Raw genomic sequence first — 27,233 nt, 5'->3', positions numbered from 1 at the left:
TGGAGATTCTCCATTAGGTTTCCCCTCGGACGTTCTCCTCTGTCAGTAATAATTATCTCATTATATTATTACATGGGATCTTTATGATGTTACATCGTCATCTTCTCCCCATTCAGGTCCCTACAATATCGGATCCTCTCAGTGGAGATCTTCTATATAAGAGAATTTTCCTGATTGACCCATCAAGGATGGATAGAGACAGGGACAAGATGGCGGAGAGGATATTACACCTCACCCTAGAGATCCTCTTCCGGCTTACTGGAGAGGTGAGAGATTCTGATGACCTCACATTACATCATTCTTATCTATGGGAATAACAGATGGACAGAACTGGAGAGGTGAGGACTCTGGAAATGTCTGTAGTGAGATTTATTAATGTGTCTCTCCATAACCAGGATTACACAGTAGTGAAGAAGACCTCTAGTGACCGCTGTCAGATCCCTGTGTCTGAGGGATGGGGAAGACCCCTGAGCCCAATCACAGGCCCTCCACCTCACCCACTGATACATGAGGACATCAATGACCAGAAGATCCTAGAACTCACCTATAAGATGATTGAGCTGCTGACTGGAGAGGTGACACTGCTGGGAATGCTGGGACATTATACAGTAACGCTATGAAGGGATCGGGGTGATGACGGTATCATTGTATGTGTCAGGTTCCTGTAAGGTGTCAGGATGTCACCGTCTATTTCTCCATGGAGGAGTGGGAGTATTTAGAAAGACACAAAGATCTGTACAAGGACGTCATGATGGAGGTTCCCCAGCCCCTCACATCACCAGGTAATAGACAGGACTAAATACACACGACCTATAATTATCTGTATGTAAAGGATGAATTCAGTGCCTGTTTGTGTTTCCTACAGATCCATTTAGTAAGAGGACAACACCAGAGAGATGTCCCCGTCCTCTTCTTCCACAGGACTGTAAAGAAGAAGATCATGATCATCAGGTAGATGGAGAGAAGGTGTCACGAAATCTTCTCTATGATGTGTAGACGGCTGTGAAGGTCTTGTGTTCAGTCTGGTTTTATCCACCAGTATTATATGTTTCATACTTGTGTAATGAGAAAGGTGAAGATGACAGGATTAGAGCTGTTTGTCTTCTGTCTGTGACTTTTACAATCTTTGTTTCAGGGTGAAGATCTGCCCCATATTAATATTACAGAGATATATGTGAGGGGTGATGAGCGTTGTAAAGAGGAGATTCCTACAGATAACCACACAGGTGAGTAGTAACCACTAAATGCAGAGAAGTATATGGCTTGTAGAATTACATGCTGAATTTTGTTTTTTTTTAAAGAAGCACACACACTAAGTTTTTTTTAATCATTAAACGTGTGTATGTGCAGGTAATATAGTGTGAGTTTATTAATATACTCAGCTTCTGCTGCTCTCTCCGGTGTCCAGCTCCGTTCTCCTCCTTCACGTCTCCACTCTGCAGACTGTCCGGGTCACACTTTGATCTACGTGTCCCGGAAGTGACTTTTTCAATGTAAGCCTAAGGAGTATCAGTACGAGGCTCCATAGGCTTTCATTGTAAAAGAGATTTCCGGCTCACACATAGAGTGTAAAGTGAGCCGGCTAGTTGTAATTGCTGTGACGTCAATGAGACGAGGAGCAGAACGGCGTTGGGCACCAGAGAAAGCAGCAGTAAGTGAGTATACTGATTCACTCACACTATATTACCTGCACATACACACACACATTTAAGCTGCAAACTTTCAATGGCCAAAATTGAGATGGTTCTTCTTTTTTTTTTTTTTAATTTCCACACAGGTTGACCTCCATACATTATGTTCTGGCCATATGAACATGTGATTGCTTCAGCCAATCTCTGGTCACATGAGAGATGCATTAGTCATCGCTGTGCTCAGTGATTAACTGAAGCGTTTGCTTGGTTGGCTGGAAGAGAAAGCATGGAGACTAGTGGGCCACCTGGGCAACATTGGGAGAGGAGCGTCAGGTCAACTCTCTGCAAATTACTAATAATGATAATGACTCGCCCCCTGGGCCGTGGGGTACCCGGAACCGGGCTTCTGTATGATGCTGGGGGTAGTAGTGGCAACCCGATCCCGTGGCTCAGGGTGGTCAGACCAAATTGTGGCAGTCTATTTATCAGTGTTTTGAATGTCCGACTACGCCACCCGTGGATTGCGGTCAGAGATAACCGCTGCTGCAAGGCAGACCACTGAGGCTGGTGTTTGTGTGCAGCACAGGGGTAGGATAACTCCCCACGGGAAGAGTGTAGCCTCAGGGCAGTGTAGGTGGATGCTGGGGGTGATAGTGCAGGCCGCAATAGTAAGAGTTCAGAGTCCGCTTCAAACAGTCCAGGGTCTTTATTGTAGGTATTATTAATGACCCAACAGTGGTACCGGTTAGGAATGGGCCTGGGTGTCTGAGAGCATTCGGGCGAGCCCCACTGGTCAGGGTGAGTGTGTAGGCCTACCGTTCTCTCTATGCTCTTTCTGACTATTCCCCTCTTCGTGGTGTAATAGCCCACGTCCCTGAGCTGGCCGTGTACTTCTCGCCTGTATGGCTTGCGACTTGGACCTTGGGTACCTTTTGCTTTCTCCTCGCTGTACTGGTCCCTCTGTGTGGCGGAGCCTCCAGGCTTCTTAGGCCAAGGGACCTGAAATCCCTCGCGGGTTGGTTCTTTGCTGCTGGGAATGATAACCCGGACAGCCTCGGATCCCAATGTCCGGTTAGTTCGGTTCTCTGCCAGGACTGGCTCTCGTCGCTTCTGTCCTTGGCTCGCAGTCTCTCCTCTGCCTCACGGACTCATCAGCTGCTGCTGACATGTCCCTTCCTCTAAGAAACCCTTCTGGTCACTTCAGAAGTGGGTTCTGGTCTCTCTAACCCTGCCCCAGTTCCAGCTTTTATAGGGCAGCCAGCTCCCCTTACTGGCCTGGGACAGGAGGTGCTGCATGCTAATGGTCCCTAACCAGGGAACCTCCCTCCTGCTCTCAGACACAGCCTTTAATATTTGTGGCATCCAGGCCTGGGGTGACACATTCCCCCCTAGTAAAATTTAGTACTCCGGACTAAACAGGAAACACAAATACAGGGTATAAATAAAAACATAACATATATACAAGTACATTTTGTCCTTAAGGTCACGGCGCTTCCGCGACCGGGTGTCCATATCACTCAATAAGGTGAAGTTTTGAACGGTGCGGGGACCTGTCTCCATAAACTCCAAGTTCCTGGCCTTGGGCGTGGCGACAAGGCTGAGCTACCTACTTTGGACCACAAGAGGGCCACGCCGGACAGGTTTTTCTTCTGTGGCCATCTTCGCAAGAGAGCACCAGGTGCAACTATCTACAAGACAGTTCCGGCCATTCAGTGTCCATGACCTGTCAGTCCATTGTACTAGGGAAAAATGGAAAAACATTATTAATAACCAGATAACAAACATAAAACATTTGCAATATACAGCATTTAGATCTTCCAGCGAGCTGGTATTTGACCCCTAGTGCTCCGGGTTGACCTGCGTAACCCACTGTCTGGTGGTGGTCTAACCTGGCTTTCCCCACTAGCATTTAGGGTACAGCTACTAGCTGGGTTTACAGTCGGGGCAGGCAGCTGTCTGCGGGTCCTTTGGCTTACCGCAGGCATGGCAGGCTCACTGTCAGCAGAGGGTTGACTCTCCTGGGCTGCTGGCATGGGTTCTTCTGTCTCCGGGGCTGCTTGTTCCTCTTGTTCTTCCTGCTCTCCTGTAGGCTCCTGCTGGGTTGGCTGAAGGAAGTGTAGGACGGGTACTACTATCGCGTCGTTTATCCGAGTCCAGGACCGGGGAAACTCTCCAAGAACTGTGCTGATCATTTCTTCCTTGTCCTCTGCATGTTCAAGGTCATCTTGATCTTCACTTGGACTCTGCAGTTGCTTGGGGCTCCGTTTTAGGTGGTCTCTGGAGACGGTGCTAGTGGTTTCTCCTCCATCCTTGGTAATTACACATACCTTCGGGTTGTTGTGGTCGGACGGCAGTACTGTGTACGGGTCGCTCTCCCACTGGTCATCTAGCTTGTGAAGCCTTCTCTTCCGCTTCAGGACCTGCTCACCAGGTTCCAGGGGACCAGCACGGGCGTGTTGGTTGAAGAGCCTCTCTTGTTTTTCTCTCGCCTGAGCCAGACTCCTCTCCACACTCTCCTGTACCTTCTTGTACTGTAGCCGCCGTTCCGTATCCCAGTCCGCGCCTGGGGAGGTGTCCTCGGGTGTCAGGACTCCCATCTCCAGGTCTACCGGCAGCTTACCTGGCCTCCCATCTCCAGGTCTACCGGCAGCTTACCTGGTCTTGCTCGCATCAGGTAAGCCGGGGTGTAATTTGTAGCATTCACCGGGATATGGTTGTATAAGTCTATCAGGTCTGGCAGCTTCTCCGGCCACAGGCTGCGTTCTTCCAGGGGCAACGTCTTGAGGAGATCAATGACGATATTATTCATTTTCTCACACAGCCCATTGGTTTGCGGGTGGTAAGGCGTTGTCCGAATCTTCTTACAGCCGTAGAGGTTGCAGAACTCCTGGAAGACTTCAGTCTCAAACGCTGGACCTTGATCTGTCAAGACCTGTTCCGGATACCCGTGTGGACGGCAGAAGTGTTGTTGGAAGGCTCTGGCCGCTGTTTGGGCTGTCAAGTCTTTAACAGGAACCACCATCAGGAACCGGGAATTGTGATCCACTATTGTCAGGGCATAGACGTAGCCTGACCGGCTTGGAGCCAATTTCACATGATCCAGAGCTACCAGCTCAAGAGGCTGCCTGGTGACGATGGGCCTCAAGGGTGTCTTCTGGCTGGTACAGTCCTTCCTTCTGAGGTTACATGGGCCGCAATCTCTGCACCATCTTTCTATGGCCCCTCTCATTCCTATCCAGAAGAACCGCTCCCATAACAGGAACTCCAGTTTCTTCCACCCAAAGTGTCCTGCTTCGTCATGGTAGGCCTCCAGGACCATAGCCGCATCTCGCCTGGGAACTACTACTTGCCAGGTTAACTCGTGTGTCCGGTGGTTGACAAGCCTTCTGCACAGTTTACCTTCGTAGAGAAATAGTCTGCTCTTCTCCTTCCACAGCTGCTTAGCTTCCTCAGGGGCATCCGGATCGGGATAGGCATCTGCCTGAGTCAGCATTTCCTTCACCAAGCGAACTGCAGGGTCACTATCCTGCGTTTCAGCCCAGCCGTGGTGAGGTAAGGGATTGAACATGACGGTGGTCGAGTCTTTGTCTCTTACCCGGTGAGAATACTGAGTGGGCCCATAACGGTGGAACGCAGGGAGCTCTACTTCCTCCAGCTCTTCTGAGTCTTCTTCTCCTTCAGGTAGGTGGGGCATTCTTGATAGGGCATCTGCGTTGGCGTTGGTTCTGCCCGCCCGGTATTTGATTGTGAAGTCATAATTTGATAGCCGGGCCATCCACCGCTGTTCCAGGGCACCAAGTCTTGCATTGTCCAGGTGTGTCAACGGGTTGTTGTCCGTGTACACGGTGAACTTTGCGGAGGCCAGGTAATGTTTAAACCGTTCTGTGACGGCCCACACCATTGCCAAGAATTCCAGCTTGAAGGAGCTGTAATTCTCCGGGTTTCTCTCGGTGGGCCTCAGCTTCCGGCTGGCGTACGCGATCACCCTTTCTCTGCCCTGTTGGTTCTGTGACAGTACGGCTCCCAGCCCCACATTACTGGCGTCTGTGTGGAGGATAAAAGGCTGGCCATAATCGGGGTAGGCCAGGATCTCATCCCACGTGAGGGCCATCTTCAGCTGGCGGAAGGACTCCTCTTCCGGCTTGTCCCACTTGAAGGGAGGCTTTTGGCTTCTGGTCTTAGATTGTCCTATAAGGAGGTCCTGCATAGGGGCTGCCATCTTAGTGAACCCGGGTATGAACCTTCGGTAGTAGCCTACCAACCCGAGGAATTGCCTCACTTCTTTGATGTTAGAGGGGCTTGGCCAGTTCTTTATTGCCGCGATTTTGTCAGGGTCGGGGGCTACTCCTTCTGCACTCACCACGTGTCCCAGGTACTGTACCTTCGGCTTTAACAGATGGCACTTGGAGGGTTTCACTTTCATGCCAAAGCCTGCCAGGGCCTCGAACACCTCGGCCAGGTGCTTTAGATGGTCCTCGTAAGTCTTCGAATAGACAATCACGTCGTCCAGGTAAAGTAGGACCGTCTCAAAGTTTCGGTGCACTAGACAGCATTCCATCAGCCTCTGGAAGGTCCCGGGTGCGTTGCAGAGCCCGAATGGCATACAGTTGAATTCACTTAATCCTATCGGGGTGGTGAAGGCGGTCTTCTCCTTGTCAGCCTCTGCCACAGGAACCTGCCAGTACCCGCTAGTAAGATCCGAAGTAGAGAAGTAGTTAACTGATTTTAGTGCGGCTAAAGACTGCTCTATCCTAGGTAACGGGTACTCGTCTTTATGGGTGATACGATTGACCTTTCTATAGACCACGCACATTCTCATGGTACCGTCTTTCTTTTTTACCAAAAGTAAGGGAGCTGCCCAGAGGCGACAGCAAACAATTTGGCTAATGTAGCGTACCGGGGCAAATGTACTTCCCTTTCCCCAATGTTTAAGATCCGGACGGGCACCCTTCCATGGCAGACATCAACCACCCCCCGGGCTGTCAAAATGGTGGGCCTGCTGTCTGAGTACATGGGTTCTACCATGGCTTGGTAGTCTCTCCCTCTTAACCCGATTGCAGTCCGACACCAGATCATCATTTCACTTTTGGAAGGCATGGCAATGGGGAACGGGTCGCTCATCCTCACGCTACCGATCTCACCACCAGACAGTTCTACCTGTTGCCGTCTCATCAGGGCTCTTATCTCTTTCTGGAGGACCCTCTGTTGGCTGGAGCTAGCATTCATCGCCACCTGCTGCAAAATTACAATTACTTCTGAAAGACAATTTTCAATCACGTTAGTACCCAAGGTTATTTTAGGGTGACTTTCTCGACGGTCAATGTCCACAATGATCACTCCCTGTGCCAGCAGTTCAACCTTACCAATCTTGATGGTCATCTCTCTGAACCCCACCTGCGGCACGGGTTGACCATTGCTGGCGAAGATGCTCAAGTCATCGTCTGGATAACGGGTTATATCAGTGTCACTCCAGTACTGCTTGAAAAGTACATAGGGGATGGTAGTCACTTGGGACCCGGTGTCCAGCAGTGCACTTATGGGGATACCGTCCAGCACTACGGGTAAAACCGGGCGTCCCCCCACGTACTTATCACGCCAATTAGACGGGCCTGATGACCTTATGCCTGGGGGTTGGCCCTCTGCCCCAGGTCGGACCCATTTAAAGTACAGTACCTGGCTACGTGTCCCGGCTGGCTGCAACGGTGGCAAATCGGCTGTCCATCCTCAGTGTAACGGTCAGTGGGCCTCCCTCTGAACGACGGGATCCTCCTCTGTCGATGCCACGGGACATCCTCCAGACTGGAAGCCAGCTTGATTGGTCTTGACGGTTCCATCTGCAACGACTGTACGGTCCTGGTCAATGCAGCAACACTCTTTGTTAGTTCTTGGACCTGACGGTGCAGGTTTGCAGGCGGGGATGGATTTAGGGCCTGCGCATCAGCCCCCACAAGGTCTGCGGGGGAGGGCACCGCCCCCTGGTGGTAAGTGATGGCAGGGCGCCGGGAAGCTACAGCGCCACCCGGTGCAGGTTCTCGGAGCACCCGGATGGCCCTATCTTTGAACTGTGCAAAAGTCAAATCGGGGTTCTGTAGGGCCATGAGGCGCAGCTGAGTTCTGTGGGCGCTGGACAGCAGACCTTCTGTGAACTGGTCAGTCAATAGTTTATCTGGATCCTGCACGCTGCCAGGGTCAGCTTGCTTAATTGCCCCGAAGGCTTCCTGTAAATTTAGGGCATAATCTCTGATGCTATCTTGAGCTCGCTGCTTACATCCATAGAACCGCATTTTGATTTCTGCTGAGATACGGGTATCAAAGGTGTCCCGTAGACAGGTCAGAACCCCCCTTACAGTCCTTTTCTCCTCAGCTGTTCAAGACTTTACCTCCCGCTGGGCCGCACCAGTTAACTGCCCTTTCAGTATGCTTACTTTCTGTTCTTCTGTCAGGGGATAAACTTTGAACAGGCTATACAGCCTTTCTTTAAAGTCGCCCAAGGTATGCGACTCGCCGGCATACTGTGGCAGCCAGGCCGCTCCGGGGATATAGGGCATGGAAAACGGCATCACAGCTGGTGGTAGAGGGTCCCTCCGCGTCCGACGTCTTCCTCCCCCCTAGTTAACCGTGGCCTACCTTCCGGTGATCCTCTTCTGTAGGCCGCGGCTCCGCTCGCGATGCTCTGGGCGAGGACCTTGCGTCGCTCGGTGATGACGTCGGCGTCCGCTGGATCTCCTTCCAGGACCTTGCGCAGAGTCTCAGCGTAGGGTGGGGCTTCAGGTCTCGCGCGGTTTTGACATCCACGCCCCTCTTCTTCCCGCGCGGCGTCCCGAAGATGGCGCCCGATGGCGGGAAACGGCTCCAGATGGCGGGAAATGGCCCCGAATGGCGGGAAACTTCACTCAGGTATGTATAAAGTCTTTTTCAATACCCGTTTGTGGCGGGTTGGTCACAATCCTGCCGACTACGCCAAAGCTGACTCGCCCCCTGGGCCGTGGGGTACCCGGAACCGGCCTTCTGTACGATGCTGGGGGTAGTAGTGGCAACCCGATCCCGTGGCTCAGGGTGGTCAGACCAAATTGTGGCAGTCTATTTATCAGTGTTTTGAATGTCCGACTACGCCACCCGTGGATTGCGGTCAGGGATAACCGCTGCTGCAAGGCAGACCGCTGAGGCTGGTGTTGGTGTGCAGCACAGGGGTAGGATAACTCCCCACGGGAAGAGTGTAGCATCAGGGCAGTGTAGCTGGATTCTGGGGGTGATAGTGCAGGCCGCAATAGTAAGAGTTCAGAGTCCGCTTCAAACAGCCCCTATCCCCATCATGGTATGCATGGCACCCCTACATCCTGGTATGCATGGCACCCCTCATCCTTATCCTGGTATGCATGGCACCCCTCATCCTTATCCTGGTATGCATGGCCCCCTCATCCTTATCCTGGTATGCATGGCACCCCTCATCCTTATCATGATATGCATGACCCCCTCATCCTTATACTGATATGTATGGCCCCCTCATCCTCATCCTGGTTTGTATGGCCCCCTCATCCTTATCCTGGTATGTATGGCCCCCTCATCCTTTTCCTGGTGAGTATGGCCCCCTCATCCTTTTCCTGGTGAGTATGGCCCCCTCATCCTTATCCTGGTATGTATGACCCCCTCATCCTTATATTGGTATGCATGGTCCCCCTAATCACCATCACGCTGCACATAAAAAATAAACACTCCTACTCACCTCTCTTCTCTCTCCTCCAGCGCTGCGTCCTGTCTACCCGCACTGATCTCTCCATGTGAGCCGCACATGGCGTCACTGCCATGCGCGGCTCACAAGGAGAGATCAGCTGCCAGAAGTCACTGCTCCCCACGCCGGGACTGTGTGCACAGGGAGCAGTGACTTCATGCTCCTTAATAGCCGGCACAAGCGGCGCGGCTCCTGCTGCTGCCGGGCTATTGCGTGGGGAGCAGTGAATATTCATTTTCTTTAGCAGCGGGGACAGTGTAGGCTGCTGCCTCCTGTGCCCCGCTCCTCCGCCGCAACCGCTCCCCCCACACAGTATATGCATAAATACCCCCCAGCAACATTCGGACTATAAGACCCCCCCCCCCCCATTTTCCTCCAAAATTTTGGAGGAAAAGAGTGCGTCTTACAGTCCGAAAAATACGGTAACTTTTTTTTTTCCTGATCGATGAACCTGTATGAGGGCTTGTTTTTTCTAATGCATTCTGAAATTTTTACTGATTCCTTTTTTGGGTAGATAAAACATTTTGATAAATTTTTATTTAACCAAAAAAACAGGGCAATTAATGTGATTCCTTTTTTTTTCTCTTTACAGGATTTATAGCATGGGTTAATTGCCTTAATATTTCAATGGATCAGACTTTTACAGATGATGATACTATATGCTTATTTTTTTATTTATTTGCTAATAATGGGCAAAAAGGGGGTGATTAGAATTTTTGCATGTTTTTTTACATATTTTTTCTAGCTTTTTTATTTTTTTAAGCCTTTTAATGGACTTGAACCTGTGATTATTTGATCGCTTGATCTATGTACTGCAATATTATTATGTTGCAGTATACAGATAAAATGAAGTTCTCGTATGAAGTCCAACCACAGGCTGAACCACCTTTGTCATCAGCAGGCCCCGACTACCTTGAAAAACCCATTGGCCACTGGAATTCTGTTGTGGGGGTCAATAGAAGCCAATGCATACAAGCATGTACAGTGGGGAAAAAAAGTATTTAGTCAGCCACCAATTGTGAAAGTTCTCCCACTTAAAAAGATGAGAGAGGCCTGTAATTGACATCATAGGTAGACCTCAACTGTGAAAGACAAAATGAGAAAACAAGTCCTGAAAATCACACTGTCTGATTTGGAAAGAATTTTTTTTTCAAATTTTGGTGGAAAATAAGTATCTGGTCATCTACAAAAGTTCATCTCAATACTTTATTATATATCATTTGTTGGCAATGACAGAGGTCGAAAATTTTCTCTAATTCTTCACAAGGTTGGCACACACTGTTGCTGGTATGTTGGCCCATTCCTCCATGCAGATCTCCTCTAGAGCAGTGATGTTTTGGGGTTGTCGCTGGGCAACACAGACTTTCAACTCCTTTCAAAGGTTTTCTATAGGGTTTAGATCTGGAGACTGTCTAAGCCACTCCAGGACCTTGAAATGCTTCTTACGAAGCAACTCCTTTGCTGCCCTGGCGGTGTTCTTGGGATCATTGTCATGCTGAAAGACCCAGCCATGATTCATCTTCAATGCCCTTGCTGATGGAAGGAGGTTTGTGTTATGATCTGCAACAAGTACTAAGGACAGATAAGGGAAAACGGTCCCTACAGTAAAACTAAGCTGAATCCCTACGATGTAGCGGGCTGCCTGTTCCTAGCGAACAGACCCGCCTTAGTCCTCGGCTAGTCTGAACGAAGACCTATAGCATAAGGGGAGGGGTCCCTAAAAGAACTAAGGACTGGAACAAAAATGGGACACCTCCTAAACAGAGAAGTTGTTGCAGAACACAAAAAGACAAACAGACAAAAAAGTACTAGAGGTCCCAAAAGGGACCAAACGAACTGACAGAGAAAGGCACAGAATCACCTGGCTAGAGAAACAGTCAAACACTGAAGTCCAGCATAGTCAAAAGGGCGGAGCTGGAATATAAAGGCAGATGGTCACGTGACCGCAAAACACAAGATGGAAAAAACTAACAGGAGGGTTCTAACAGTACCCCCTCTTTTATGAGGATCCTCCAGGCCCAGGCCTATCCGGAAACCTCTTGTGAAAAGCTTTAACAAGCCTAGGAGCAGAGACATCATCCGTCCTTACCCAGGAGTTGTCTTCGGGACCGAGACCCTTCCAAGAGACAAGATACTGTAATCTCCCTCTATGCCATCTAGAATTCAAGATACGAGAAATTTCATATTCGCCGTCTTCCACCACAGGAGGAACTGAGACAGTGGCATCCCTATCTGATACATCAGCCTTTTTCAACAAGGAAACATGAAACACAGGATTAATCTTCCAGGAAGTAGGGACATCCAACCTAACAGCAGACGGGTTAACAACCTGAAGCACTTTAAATGGATCCACAAACTTAGGACCCAGTTTTTTAGAGGGAATCCTCAACCGCAGGTTTTTTGAGGACACCCAAACCATGTCACCCACAGTAAACAAAACCTCCTTACGTTTCCTGTTAAAATACTTCTTGTTAGCCTCTTGAAGGTTGCAACGTACATTAGTCCAAACTCTCTCCAAATAACCGGAAAAATTCTCCTCCTCCGGCACCGCCGACCCCAATTTGGAGAACGAACCAAAAGACGGATGTCTCCCAGTACAACAAAAAAAAAGGAGAACACCCAGCAGAGGAGGATGTATGATTGTTAAGAGCAAATTCTGCGAGAGGCAGAAACTCAGACCACACCTCTTGATTGTCCGCCACCAAAGAACGCAAAAACTGTTCAACATCCTGGTTCTTTCTTTCAGTCTGTCCATTAGACTCAGGATGATACCCAGACGAAAATGACAAATGGGCTCCCAACCTGTCACAAAAAGCACGCCAAAAGCGAGCCACAAACTGAGGTCCTCTATCAGAAACAATATCCGTGGGAACGCCATGGAGCTTGACAATCTCCTTAACAAAGGTCTTAGCGAGTGTCTTGGCGCAGGGCAACTTAATGAATGGAACCAAATGACACATCTTACTAAAACGGTCCACGACCACCCAGATGACAGTAAAACCCTCGGACACAGGAAGATCAGTAATAAAATCCATTGTGAGATGCGTCCAAGGCGCACTAGGAACCTCCAGAGGGCAAAGCAACCCCGCAGCAGGAGTATGTGAAGCCTTTGACCTAGCACACACAGTACACTGACGCACCCACTTGATGACTTCCTTCTGCCATCCAGGCCACCAAAAACTGCGACTGATAAGTCTCTTAGTCTCCGAAATTCCTGGATGACCTGCCAACCGAGACTCATGACACTCCACAAACAAATCTCTCCTAAAGGCTCTAGGTACGAACAACCTTCAATGGGGAGTGTTAGATGGAGCATCATCTTGAGCTTTCAGAATCCCATTCTCCAAAACGGAGTCCAATGCCGCCACCACAACTCCTTTCTGTAAAATGCTCTCCTCCTCCTCGGCACTGACCGTAGGAGAGAAGCTGCGAGATAAAGCATCGGCTTTAACATTCTTAGTACCAGGGATATAAGTAACAGAAAAATGAAACCGAGAAAAAAAAAGTGCCCACCTAGCTTGACGGGCATTCAAGCGCTTGGCAGCATCCAGATAGATCAAATAGGAAATCTAGTTCCTTCCAAAAAATGATGCCAATGTTCAAACGCGAGTTTAACAGCCAGCAACTCCCGATTTCCAACATCATAATTCAGTTCGGTTTCCGAAAATTTTTTCAAAAAGAAGGCACAAGGATGTACTCCATCCTTGTTCTCCTGAGACAAAACTGCTCCGACCCCCACCGATGAAGCATCGGCCTCGACCAAAAAAGGCTTGGTCTCATCAGGCTGCATAAGGATAGGGGCAGAACTGAACCTCTTTGAGATACTCAAACGCTTCAACGGCCACAGTAGTCCACTGGACCGTATTCACACCTTTCCTGGTGAGATTGGTCAGAGGCTTAACAATTATAGAAAAATTCTTAATGAATTTCCTGTAATAATTGGCAAAATCCAAAAACTCTGTATAGATTTAAAACCAATAGGCCTAGGCCATTCCTGCACAGCCTGAACCTTCACCGGGTCTATCTCAAAGCCCTCGCTGGAGACAATGTAGCCCAAAAGACTAATTTTCTGCACAGCGAACTCACATTTCTCCAGCTTAGCAAAGAGTGAATTATCACTCAATAACTGCAAAACTTCACGTACACTCTGCCAATGGGACTCTAGATCTGGTGAATAAATCAAAATGTCATCCAAATACACAACCACATTCTTACCTATCAAAGGTCTCAGGATGTCATTCATAAGGTACTGAAAAAATGTAGGTGCATTGGTAAGACCAAAAGGCATCACCAGATTCTCAAAATGACCTACCGGAGTTTTCCATTCATCACCCTCCTTCACTCGTAACAAATTGTATGCCCCCCCGGAGATCAATTTTAGAGAACCACTTGGCCCCCACCAACTGGTTAAACAAGTCAGGAATTAACGGCAATGGGTAGGAATTGCGCACGGTAATCTTATTAAGCCTCTGTCCCCTGATGACGCCAGTTAGGCGAAACATGTCGGGGAGGCTTTAATTTTGGATTTTATGATAAGACATAGGCAGTGTTAACATGCGATAGGTGGTCCGCGGCCACAAATACATGACAATGAGAATTGGTCGGATGACCACATAGTGGAAAAGCGAAATTGCAGATTATAATATCCGACCCTACACTGCTGCCTGTGCTTATGTAATTATTTTAATATTTACTATCCTCAGGAGAGTTATATACTTTAATAAAAGTTAAGTTTTAAGGGCTTTAGTTTGGGGTTCTAGTTGCCAACTAGGCAAAATGTTGATAAAGTTATTACCCCTACGCTGTCTTTAGGTTGAACAGTGTTGGTTAGTAATCTTATTAATTTCACGAAAATCCAGACATGTATGTAAACCCTTGTCCTTTTTTTTTTTAACAAAGAAAACTCCAACTGCCACAGGCAACTTAGAAGGTCTAATGTGGCCAGCAGCCAGGCTAGTCTGTATGTACTCCTCCAAGGCCTTTCTTTCAGGGATAGTCAGATTAAACAAGCGACTCTTGGGAAGAGTAGCTCCCGGAACAAACTCAATGGCGCAATCATAATCACTATGAGGAGGTAAAACTTGCGACTCCTCCTCTGAAAAAACCCTCCAAAAATCTTGAATAGGTACAGGTAATTCCCTTTTTCCATAGCCGCAATGCGACCTTTGCAACATTTATCATAGCACTTCGGACTCCAAGACTTAATCACATTAGTAGACCAGTCCAGCAAAGGATTGTGCAGTTTTAACCAAGGAAAACCTAGAACGACCGGAGAGGGTAAGTTATCTAATACAACCAAGTCCAACATTTCTTGGTGAACTCCATTGATAGTGAGGGGAAATGCAGCAACCTTGTGAGTAATACATTTCAAGGGAGTGTTATCAATTGCAATCACATAAATAGGTGATGACAAAGGTTTGGATTTCAATTTAAGGTTTTCCAAAAACCCTTTATCAATCACATTAAGTGTTGAACCACAATCCACAAATACCTGAAATTCAATCAAATTTTCCTGCAAAGTAGTATTCCCAGAAAGAAATACTCCTGCAGAGCGTAAACAAGCTATAAGGGCGTAATTGACCTTTTTTTTTTCTTTACTTAAACGAAGCTCACAATACTTAATCAAATGGTCAGCTTTACCACAATAAAGACACAAACCCTCGCCCCAACCTCCATCGGTTCTCCGCCGTCAGATTTTCTGGGGAATATGACCTGGCATTACAGGAGTCTTTACCTCATTCTGTCTAAATCTCAGTCTCCTATCCACAGGAACAGCTAATTGCATGGCACCCTGCTGAGTCTCAGGTGCGGGGGGGGGGGATGCAATTAGAAAATCCTTAACCCTTTCACTCAGACCAGCAAGTAGACATTTCAGGGCAGGATCATTCCATTTAACTTCTGTGGCCCATTTTCTGAAGTGTGTGCAATCATTTTCAACATCACCTGACCCCTGATTCAAACGCCTGAGTTCTGCCTCAGCAGATGAGATTCGATCAGGATTGTCATATAATAGCCCCATAGCAGTAAAAATTCTTCTACAGACCTTAAACATGGATCATTAGGTTGGAGAGAAAAGGCCCACCCCTGTGGTTCTTTGCGCAAAAGTGACATAATAAAACCAATGCGCTGTGATTCATTTCCAGAGGACCTTGGTCTCAAACGAAAATATAACAAACAAGCATTTTAAAGGAAAAAAAATCTTGCTGTTTACCATAAAAAACATCAGGCAGTCCTACCTTGGGTTCCACAAAATGCACTTCAGAACAGCTACTCACGTGTTGCTGGAACTTGGCTACCTCCAGAGACAATCCCTGCAGGTGTTGAGCCAGATCCTGGACGGAAACCATACTGATCCCCGAATTTCTTTCCTTTTTAGTTTGTTTTTTTTTGGGCTTGACTTACTGTTATGATCTGCAGTCAATCATTGAAGTCCAGCACAGCCAAAAGGGCGGAGCTGGAATATAAAGGCAGATGGTCACGTGACCGCAAAACACAAGATGGAAAAAACAAACAGGAGGGTTCTAACAGTTTGCACTCAAAATCTCACGATACATAGCCCCATTCATTCTTTCATGTACACGGATCAGTCGCCCTGGTCCCTTGGCAGAGAAACAGCCCCAAAGCATGATGTTGCCACCTCCATGCTTCACAGTAGGTATGGTGTTCTTTAGATGCAACTCAACATTCTTTCTCCTCCAAACACGACAATTTGTGTTTCTACCAAACAGTTCTACTTTGGTTTCATCTGACCATATGACATTCTCCCAATACTCTTCTGGATCATCCAAATGCTCTCTAGCAAACTTCAGATGGGTCCGGACATGTAATGGCTTAAGCAGGGGGACACGTCTGGCACTGCAGGATCTGAGTCCCTTGCGTAGTGTGTTACTGATGGTAGCCTGTGTAACGTTGGTCCCAGCTCTCTACAGGTCATTCACTAGGTCCCCCCGTGTGGTTCTGGGATTTTTGTTCACCGTTCTTGAGATCATTTTAACCCCACGGGGTGAGATCTTGTGTGGAGCCCCAGATCGAGGGAGATTATCAGTGGTCTTGTATGTCTTCCATTTACTAATTATTGCTCCCACAGTTCATTTCTTCACACCAAGCTGCTTGTCTATTGCAGATTCAATCTTCCCAGCCTGGTGCAGGGCTACAATTTTGTTTCTGGTGTCCTTCGACAGCTCTTTGGTCTTCACCATAGTGGAGTTTGGAGAGTGACTGTTTGAGGTTGCGGACAGGTGTCTTTTATACTGATAACAAGTTCAAACAGGTACCAGTACTACAGGTAATGAGTGGAGGACAGAGGGGCCTCTTAAAGAAGAAGTTACAGGTCTGTGAGAGCCAGAAATCTTGCTTGTTTGTAGGTGACCAAATACTTATTTTCCTAATACTTTTTTTCCCCACTGTAGCTGTCAGTGAGGGATGAGACGGACACCACCTAATAACACTGACTTACAGGCTCCTTTATGAGTGTCTCCTGAACATAAGACTGGAAGTTAAAATTTTAAAGAGTACAACCTGGTGGCCTAAGAAATAATCTAGTAGTCCATGCATTATGATTTACTGTCTTATTCAGTTGATACTTAACATAGTAACATAGTTTGTAAAGCCGAATAAAGACTTGCGTCCATCAAGTTCGACCTGTTAGTTCTGTAATTGCTAAAGTTGATCCAGAGGAGGGCAAAAACCCCAAATGATTTGGCCAATCTTCACCTGAGGAAAAATTCCCTCCCGACTCTGAAACCAGCAGTCAGAATAAATCCCTGTATCAACCTACTATTTTATTTTATTTTTAAGTATATGCTGAAATCTGCCTGGTATCTAGAAATGCATCCAGTCCCCGCTTGAACTGGTGTAGTGAATCCGACATTACCGTCTCCTCACTCAGTGAATTCCATATTCTCACTGCTCTTATCGTAAAGAATCCCTTCCTAGGCTGGTGCTGAAACCTTTTCTCTTCCAGTCTTAGTGAATGCCCTCTTGTTACCGTAATATCCCTCCTTTTGAACAAATCCCGGGCAAGATCTCTATACTGTCCCCTAACATATTTGTACACATTTATTATGTCCCCCCTCAACCTTCTCTTTTCCAGGCTGAATAGTCCTAGTTTTGCCAACCTCTCTGGGTATTGCAGTCCCTCCATTCCCTTTATTAATTTTGTTGCCCTCCTTTGTACCTTTTCAAGCTCGTTTATATCCTTTCTATATATTGGGGCCCATAACTGAGCACAGTATTCCAAGTGTGGTCTGAACAGTGCTTTGTACAGTGGAAGAACAATGTTCTCATCCTTTGCAGCTATACCTCTTCTGATACATCCCATTACCCTGTTTGCCCTTACAGCAGCGGCCTGACTTTGGGCACTCCAATTTAGTTTGCTATCAATCAAGATGCCCAAGTCCTTCTCCATCTCTGAATTCCCCAATGATTTCCCATTCAGTGAGTACTGGTGACTTCCATTTTTCCTTCCCATATGTATGACCTTACATTTCTCCTCGTTAAACCTCATTTGCCATTTAATGCTCCACCTACCCAGCTTATCCAAATCCCTCTGTAGGTCTGCACTGTCCTCTTTTGTATTAATTGTTTTACATAACTTTGTGTCATCTGCAAATATTGATATTTTACTATTTATCCCGTTGACTATGTCGTTAATAAAGATATTAAATAACATTGGGCCTAGTACAGACCCCTGTGGTACCCCACTAGTGACGCTTACCCAATCTGAGTATATTCCATTTATAACCACCCTCTGCCTTCTATCCTTTAGCCAGTTAGCTACCCACTTGCAGACATTTTCCCCCAGCCCCATCATTCTCATTTTGTATACCAACCTATTATGTGGCACGCTATCGAACGCTTTTGAGAAGTCGAGATACATGACATCCACTGGTTCCCCCTGATCTACTCGAGAGCTAACCTCCTCGTAGAAGTCAATCAGGTTTGTTTGGCAGGAGCGATTCCTCATGAATCCATGTTGGTTCGGGATTAAAAGATTATTAGCATCAAGATGCTCCGTAATTGCCTCTTTAATGAAGCTTTCAAAAATTTTGCCCACAACGGACGTCAGACTCACCGGCCGATAGTTTCCGGCGTCACTTTTCGCTCCCTTTTTGAATATTGGCACTACATTCGCCTGTCGCCAATCAAGTGGCACAGACCCAGTCTCAACAGAGTCCTTAAATATAAGATATAACGGTCTGTCTATCACATTACTTAGTTCCCTTAGTACCCGTGGGTGTATGCCATCAGGTCCTGGTGATTTGTTTATTTTAATGTTACTGAGGCGTTTCTGTACCCCAGCTTGGGTTAGATTTGTCATACTTAGTGGAGGATTAAGTTTGTCACTTCTCATTTCTCCTGTTAGTTCGATTTCCTTTGTGAAAGTTGTCGAAAAAAAATTATTTAATAGATTAGCTTTATCCTCATCTTTCTCTATGATTTTGCCTTCCTCACTTTTTATCGGTCCAATATTATCCGATTTAATCCTTTTACTATTTATATACGTAAAGAACAGTTTGGGATTTGATCTACTTTCCCTAGCAATACGTCTCTCTGTTTCCTCCTTTGCTATTTTTATTTGTTTTTTGCAGGTTCTCGTTTTTTCCTTGTAACACATTAGTGCCTCCTTACTGTTTTCCTGTTTTAATCTCTTGAATGCCTCTTTTTTGCTATTTAACGCCCCTTTTACGTTCTTGTTCAACCATATTGGTTTCCTCTTATTTCTGGCCCTTTTATTCCCATACGGTATATATCTCTCGCACTGAGTATTCAGAATTCTTTTGAAGGTTTCCCATTTACTATTCGTATTCCTTTGATTAAGAACTTTGTCCCAGTCAATAAGTTGAAGGCTTTCTTTCAGCTGATCAAACTTCGCCCTCCTAAAGTTTAATGTTTTTGTTGTTCCCTTATTGATAACCCTACTGAAGGGCATTTTGAAGTCGATAATATTATGGTCGCTATTACCTAGGTGCCCCCCTATCTGTACCTCAGTTATTCTATCAGGCCTATTAGTCAATATTAAGTCCAACACGGCCTTCCCTCTCGTTGGTTCCTGCACTAGTTGGGAGAGATAATTATCCTTAATATTTGTCAAGAACCTTTTCCTTTCTGAGATCTACAGGTTTCTGTTTCCCAGTCAATATCCGGGTAGTTGAAATCCCCCATTACAATCACTTCATTATGTTTTGCTACTTTGTCTATTTGTCCTAATAGCAGATTCTCATTCTCCTCTGTTATATTTGGTGGCTTATAGCAGACCCCCAGTAATATTTTATTATTATTTTTAGTTCCCTCTATCTCTACCCACATGGACTCGACCCCCTCTTCTCCCTCTCCTATATCTTCCCTTAGTCTGGGTTTTAGACATGACTTTACATATAAGCAGACTCCTCCGCCTTTCCCCTGTTTCCGGTCCCTTCTAAATAAACTATAATCTAATAAATTTACCGCCCAGTCGTAGCTATCATCTAGCCAAGTCTCTGTTATACCTACGATGTCATACCTCTCCTCCGATATAAGCGCCTGCAGCTCATCCGCCTTATTGGTCAGGCTTCTTGCATTGGTCAGCATGCAAGATAAAACTTTGGGGTTATTTAGCATCCTATTCTTCTCTAACGATCTAACTGTACTATCCCCACCCCCCTCTCCACCCTCATTATATTCACTTCTCCCCTTCCCCCTTGCTTGCCTCACATCCCACCTATTTCCTTGGTTCCCCCCCCCCATCTCTAGTTTAAAAACTCCTCCAACCTATTAGCCATCTTCTTCCCCAGCACCGCTGCACCCTCCCCATTGAGGTGCAGCCCGTCCCTACGGTAGAGCCTGTAGCCGACCGCGAAGTCGGCCCAGTTCTCCATGAACCCAAACCGTTCTGCCTTGCACCAACTCTTTAGCCACTTATTCACCTCCCTAACTTCCCGTTGGCGCTCCTGTGTGGCTCGCGGGATTGGTAGTATTTCTGAGAAAACTACCTTGGAGGTCCTTGCCCTAAGCTTCCTACCTAGGTCCCTGAAATCATTTTTAAGGACCCTCCATCTACCACTCACTTTGTCATTGGTGCCGATGTGGACCATGACCGCTGGGTCTTCGCCAGCCCCACCCAGTAACCTGTCAACCCGATCCGCGATGTGCCGGACTCGAGCGCCAGGGAGGCAGCACACCGTTCGGCGATCCCGGTCTTTGTGACAGATTGCCCTGTCTGTCCCCCTAATAATAGAGTCACCCATTACCAGAACCTGTCTTGCCTGCCCTACACTTCCCCCCTCCCCCTCATTACTGGAGCATACACTCCCCCGGCGGTCAGAGGATCTGTCGTGCTCCAATAATGCCGGTTCTGAACCAGCCTTCCTATACTTCTTCCCTCTATCCCTCCTAACTGTTATCCAGCTCCCTGCCTGTTCAGCCTGCACTTCCCCTCTATGCTCCACCCCCAGTATTGACCCATTGAGTGTCTGCTCGGTGAGCAGCAAACTCTGTTCCATGTTGTCGATGCTCCTCAGTACCGCTATCTGAGCACTTAGATCCAGAATTTGGGCTTCCAAGTGCACGATATGCTCACATCTCTCGCAGCAGTATGGATCCTCGAGCGGTTGCTCACGGAATGCATACATTGCGCAAGATGTACACTGCACGGCTCCGGCCAACATGGACGTCATTCTAAATATGGGGATACAGTCAGTATATATATACACAAGTACAAAACACAATTATTTATATATAGGTGTATGGACGGGGATCAATTAGGGATGTGCAAGTGTATCAATTAGATATCGGCGGGGGATCAGTTAAGTATCAAGTATGGACGGGGGAATCAGATAAGTAGGTCAGGTGGATTAATTAAGTAAAAAGTAAAGAAAGAATGAAATACAGTCAGCAATTCAGTCCTAAGTCCTCCCTTCCAAACTCCCTGAATCCAAAGTCACTGAAAAACAAGTCACACACTTACTTTCGTTCGCACTTACGCTCCGGACACACGCAGCTCGTTCACACTCACAAACTAAGAGATTTAAAGAGTTTTTTTTTTTTTTTTTCTTCCTTTTCCAGCAATGTACCCTTCACCTCAATGCACTTCCAAAAAGAATTGAATTGTATTACACTTTGTGTGAAAATGTTATAAATTATATAATGATATAAATGTAATTTCAATGCAGTGTTAATAAAATATAATCAAATCACTTCTATTCTTGGCAGATGACTGTACCAGGAGCTCCGATGAACATACAGCATTTTCACATTTTGCAGCAGATGATTATGTTATCACATCAGATACAAGTGAACAACATGCCATTATGATAGATACCCATCAAGCCCTTCTTAGAAAAACTCTGTCATCTGATCGTTTACAAGTCCCATCGTGCGCATCATCAAAGACCAAAAGACAAAACAAAAGTCACATAAGGGTTGATAAACATCAAATAGCTTACATAGAGGAGAAAACATGTCCATGTTCAGAATGTGGGAAATGTTTTACAAAGAAATCACATCTTGTTACACATCAGAGAATTCACACAGGGGAGAAGCCATATTTATGTTCAGAATGTGGGAAATGGTTTACAGAGAAATCAAATCTTGTTACACATCAGAGTATTCACAAACGGGAAAAGCCATTTACATGTTCAGAATGTGGGAAATGCTTTAATCATAAAAAAAACTTTGTGACACATCAAAGAATTCACACAGGACAGAAGCTATTTTCATGTTCAGAATGTGGGAAATGCTTTAATCGTAAAACAAGTTTTGTTACACATCAAAAAAGTCACACAGGGGAGAAGCCATTTTCATGTTCAGAATGTGGGAAATGTTTTATAGAAAAATCATATCTTGTTAAACATCAGAGAATTCATATAGGGGAGAAACCATTTACATGTTCAGAATGTGGGAAATGTTTTTTAGAGAAATCATATCTTGCTAAACATCAGAAAATTCACATAGGGGAGACGCCATTTTCATGTTCAGAATGTGGGAAATGTTTTAATCGGAAAATAAATTATGTTACACATCAGAGAATTCACACCGGGGAGAAGCCATTTTCATGTTCAGAATGTAAAAAATGTTTCATAGAGAAATCATATCTTGTTAAACATCAGAAAATTCACACTGGAGAGAAGCCATTTTCCTGTTCAGACTGTGGGAAATGTTTTAATCGGAAAACAAATTTTATTACACATCAGAAGATTCACACTGGGGAGAAGCCATTTTCGTGCTCAGAATGTGGGAATCATTATAGCGAAAAATCCAAGCTTGTTAAACATCTGAGAATTCACACAGGGGAGAAGCCATTTTCATGTTCAGAATGTGGGAAATGTTTTAGTCGAAAAACAAATCTTGTTAGACATCAGAGAACTCACACAGGTGAAAAGACATTTTCATGTTGAGAATGTGGGAATGTTTTAAAGAGAAATCACATATTGATAGACGTCATAGAACATTTACTGTACAAGAAAAAAAGTCATATCCACAATGATTAGAAAATGTATAATATTCCCAATGAACTTTAGTTATTGAAAAGGAATTACTATCCAAATAATATACCCATATATATATATATATAAACCATACAAATAACATTTGTATTAACTGTATAACTGCAGCTTAAAAGGGCTGTCCTGTCCTGTTTGATATTGGCGATAAAGAGGTGCTGATATACAGTGCTGGCCAAAAGTATTGGCACCCCTGCAATTCTGTCAGATAATACTCAGTTTCTTCCTGAAAATGATTGTCATCACAAATTCTTTGGTATTATTCTCTTCATTTAATTTGTCTTCAATGAAAAAAACACAAAAAGAATTGTCCTAAAGCCAAATTGGATATAATTCCACACCAAACCTTAAAAGGGGGTGGACAAAAGTATTGGCACCCTTTGAAAAATCATGTGATGCTTCTCTAATTCGTGTAATTAACAGCACCTGTAACTTACCTGTGGCACCTAACAGGTGTTGGCAATAACTAAATCACACTTGCAGCCAGTTAACATGGATTAAAGTTGACTCAACCTCTGTCCTGTGTCCTTGTGTGTACCACATTGAGCATGGAGAAAAGAAAGAAGACAAAAGAACTGTCTGAGGACTTGAGAAACCAAATTGTGAGGAAGCATGAGCAATCTCAAGGCTACAAGTCCATCTCCAAAGACCTGAATGTTCCTGTGTCTTCCGTGCGCAGTGTCATCAAGAAGTTTAAAGCCCATGGCACTGTGGCTAACCTCCCTACATGTGGACGGAAAAGAAAAATTGACGAGAGATTTCAACGCAAGATTGTGCGGATGGTGGATAAAGAACCTCGACTAACATCCCAGGAAGACCCCACTTCTTACCCCGAGACATAAAAAAGCCAGGCTGGAGTTTGCCAAAACTTACCTGAGAAAGCCTAAAACGTTTTGGAAGAATGTTCTCTGGTCAGATGAGACAAAAGTAGAGCTTTTTGGGAAAAAGCATCAACATAGAGTGTACAGGAAAAAAAAAGAGGCATTCAAAGAAAAGAACACGGTCCCTACAGTCAAACATGGCGGAGGTTCCCTGATGTTTTGGGGTTGCTTTGCTGCCTCTGGCACTGGACTGCTTGACCGTGTGCATGGCATTATGAAGTCTGAAGACTACCAACAAATTTTGCAGCATAATGTAGGGCCCAGTGTGAGAAAGCTGGGTCTCCCTCAGAGGTCATGGGTCTTCCAGCAGGACAATGACCCAAAACACACTTCCAAAAGCACTATAAAATGGTTTGAGAGAAAGCACTGGAGACTTCTAAGGTGGCCAGCAATGAGTCCAGACCTAAATCCCATAGAACACCTGTGGAGAGATCTCAAAATGGCAGTTTGGAGAAGACACCCTTCAAATATCAGGGACCTGGAGCAGTTTGCCAAAGAAGAATGGTCTACAATTTCAGCAGAGCATTGTAAGAAACTCATTGATGGTACCCGGAAGCGGTTGTTCGCAGTTATTTTGGCTAAAGGTTGTGCAACCAAGTATTAGGCTGAGGGTGCCAATACTTTTGTCCGGCCCTTTTTTTGAGTTTTGTGTGAAATGATCAATGATTTGATTTTTGCTTCATTCTCTTTTGTGTTTTTTCCTTGCAAGCAAATTAAATGAAGATAATAATACCTAAGAATTTGTGATTGAATCATTTTCTGGAAGAAACTGAGTATTATCTGACAGAATTGCAGGGGTGCCAATACTTTTGGCCAGCACTGTACATGATCAGGGCAGTTCCCAAGACAGCTATCCAGCAACAAGTTTGTCTCAGTTAATAGAGTGATCTGTTAATTAGATGAGACCCGGGAAATGCATAGAAAACATGGGGTTCCATAGAAAAAGTCCTAATTGTCCCCACCCTCCCCAAACATCCCACACAGTGGATTCCCACACAAGGTATCATGCTTACACTTTTCTCCTCAAATACATTATGATCCGCCCACAGAAACTTTCAGTGATTTTCCAGAGTGCCCCCAATACAGTATGATGCCTCCACAATGCTCTCAGTACAATATCATGCCATCACACCGCCATCAATAGTGTGAGGCCATTACAGTGCCCCCATACGGTATACTGCCCCAATACATTGAGTGCACCACCAGTAAAGTATAATGCCCCCACAGTGCCCCCCCCCCCTAATAAAATTTGAAGCCTTCACAGTGCCACCCAATACAGTTTGAGGCAGTCAGTGTGGCCTCAACTTATTGTGATTCACCTACAGTGCACTGCTACAATACAGTATTATGATCCCCCAGTGCCCACAAATACAGTGCCCCTCAGTACAGTATGATGTGCCCCCAATACAGTATCATGCTCCCTAAGTTTCTGTCAATACAGGGTGATGTTCCCCTCAATACAGTATGAGGCTCCCACAGTGCTCCCCAATACAGTATGATGCTTCTCATCTCCTCGCAGAAAAATGCACTGACACAATGTAAAAAATTCCCAAACCCATTTTCCCCCAATGCGTTACTTTGGTCTGTGCTATGTGTGGACTAAGGCTCCGAACAGGAATCCCGATCTACTGATATCATTAGAACTCGAATGCACTAGCTAAATAATGCAACAATGATCTGACAGCTCCACCATTGTATATAACTTTGTCTGTGTCCTAAGAACACAGAAACCATTGAAATTGAGACACACCGGTCCCCTCCCTCGCTCACAGGCTCCATAATGGCCATATGGTCTGCAAACGGCTGGCGGTACGCCACCGGAAGAGACCAGTTAACAATCAAATAGCTGCCTCTGCAACTAACCCTATTATGTACAGTAGTGTTTCCCAATGCCAAATGTGAGATCAAGTGGAAGAGAAAGGTAGTGGAAAATCCCTTTGAAACCTATTGTCAATCATCATTAAACATCTGCTTTGAAAACTTATAGAATTTATATCTTTTTGTTTGGATCTCTATTTCGATGTACAGATATTACCTTACAATCTAAGGGTATGTGCACACGATGCAGAAATGAAGCAGAAAATTTCTGCATCATTTCTGCATCTCCCTGGCAGAAAAAACGCATGCAGATTGTTCAGGCGTTTTTCCTGCAGAATACATGCGGATTCACATGCGTTTCCGCATGCAGATTGACAAGCGCTTTCCAGGCGATTTTAGCATCACCTGGAAAGTGCTTGACAACTAGGTCACACTATATAAATCAATGCAAACAGCATGGATTTATATAGTGTGACCCGAGAGAGTGTATATACTTACCTCCGATGGCCCGCACTGTCCTGCTCACTCCGTTCTCCCGGCAACTTTGAATTGAAAGACCTGCCGACGTCAGCGTCACGTGACCCGTCACATGACTCTGACGTCAGCGCAGGTCCTTCAACTCACTGCAAGTGCCGGGAAGCAAGGAGGAGCGCTGCGCGGGCCGACAGATGGTAAGTATATATATATTTTTTATTTTATTCTTGTTTTAGGTACCATCCGCACATTAGAACGCGCCAATAACGCAAGTACAGATGCAGTCTTGCGGAATTGGCGCGTTCTAATGCAAGTCAATGGCGGCGAAAACGCCGCGTTTACGCAAAATTAATTGACATGCTGCGGATTTTTGAGCACAGCGTTTACGCTGCGGAAAAATCCGCATCATGGGCACAGCACATGCGGATTTCAATTGGGGAACATTGCTGCCCTTCTACCATGCGTTTTTCATGCGTTTCCGCGGCGTTTCCGCAACTGCAAAAACGCCGCGGAAACGCATTAAATACGCATCATGTGAACTCAGCCTAGGGAGTTGAGGCAAAACTGGTAGGAATTTTGTCTAGAAATAATGGAGGGAGAATTACATATTACAGTTGAAAAGTGATAAAATATTATGTAAATCTGTTTTCTTAGTACGTTCAGCAGCAGAACACTTGGAGAAATTCTTCACCCACTGAGGTAATAGGATGGAAATTTTAATTGCCCCAGACTCCACCCATTTGTGTATTTTAAACTTCTATTAGCAGGCTAAGAATATCGAAGAGAGGGAGAACTCATCTGTTGATGGAACTGAGAAAACAGATGTACATATAGTTCCTGGCTTTCAAAGAAAACAAAGAGAAGCCGTGTGTGTATGACACATATGTAGCAGAGTCATGTGTGTGTATGACGCGTATGTAGCAGAGCGGTGGGTGTGTACGACGCGTATGTAGCAGAGCCGTGTGTGTACGACGCGTATGTAGCAGAGCCGTGTGTGTACGACGCGTATGTAGCAGAGCTGTGTGTACGACGCGTATGTAGCAGAGCTGTGTGTACGACGCGTATGTAGCAGAGCCGTGTGCGTGCGACGCGTATGTAGCAGAGCCGTGTGTGTACGACGCGTATGTAGCAGAGCCGTGTGTGCGTACGACGCGTATGTAGCAGAGCCGTGTGTGCGTACGACGCGTATGTAGCAGAGCCGTGTGTGCGTACGACGCGTATG

The 27,233-nt window shown here is 45.9% G+C and overlaps 1 protein-coding gene across 1 annotated transcript; it reads left to right on the top strand.

Annotated features, from left to right (window-relative positions):
* The first annotated feature begins 121 nt into the window (after window positions 1–121).
* LOC141272057 (uncharacterized) lies at window positions 122–25,708 on the top strand. The gene is made up of 6 exons (XM_073682353.1): window positions 122–266; window positions 396–575; window positions 659–782; window positions 866–951; window positions 1,136–1,226; window positions 21,550–25,708. Exons 1-6 carry the CDS (start codon window positions 189–191, stop codon window positions 22,731–22,733), a joined length of 1,743 nt encoding a protein of 580 aa, XP_073538454.1. The 5' UTR covers window positions 122–188; the 3' UTR covers window positions 22,734–25,708.
* Window positions 25,709–27,233: the final 1,525 nt, after the last annotated feature.

Source organism: Phyllobates terribilis, unplaced genomic scaffold (genome assembly GCF_046119375.1).
Source record: "Phyllobates terribilis strain yellow unplaced genomic scaffold, ASM4611937v1 Scaffold_5__5_contigs__length_657084704, whole genome shotgun sequence".
NCBI classification, from domain to species: Eukaryota; Metazoa; Chordata; class Amphibia; order Anura; family Dendrobatidae; genus Phyllobates; species Phyllobates terribilis.
Note: the sequence above shows the minus strand (reverse complement) of the source record. Positions and strands in the feature narration are given on the sequence as shown.

What these genes read in the sequence shown, in the direction of transcription:
- LOC141272057 (XM_073682353.1), top strand. Translation starts at nt 189, where the DNA reads ATGGATAGAGACAGGGACAAGATGGCGGAGAGGATATTACACCTCACC. An exon ending in AAGAAGATCATGATCATCAG is followed by an intron (nt 952 to 1,135) that starts GTAGATGGAGAG and finishes TCTTTGTTTCAG; the next exon opens with GGTGAAGATCTGCCCCATAT. An exon ending in TCCTACAGATAACCACACAG is followed by an intron (nt 1,227 to 21,549) that starts GTGAGTAGTAAC and finishes TATTCTTGGCAG; the next exon opens with ATGACTGTACCAGGAGCTCC.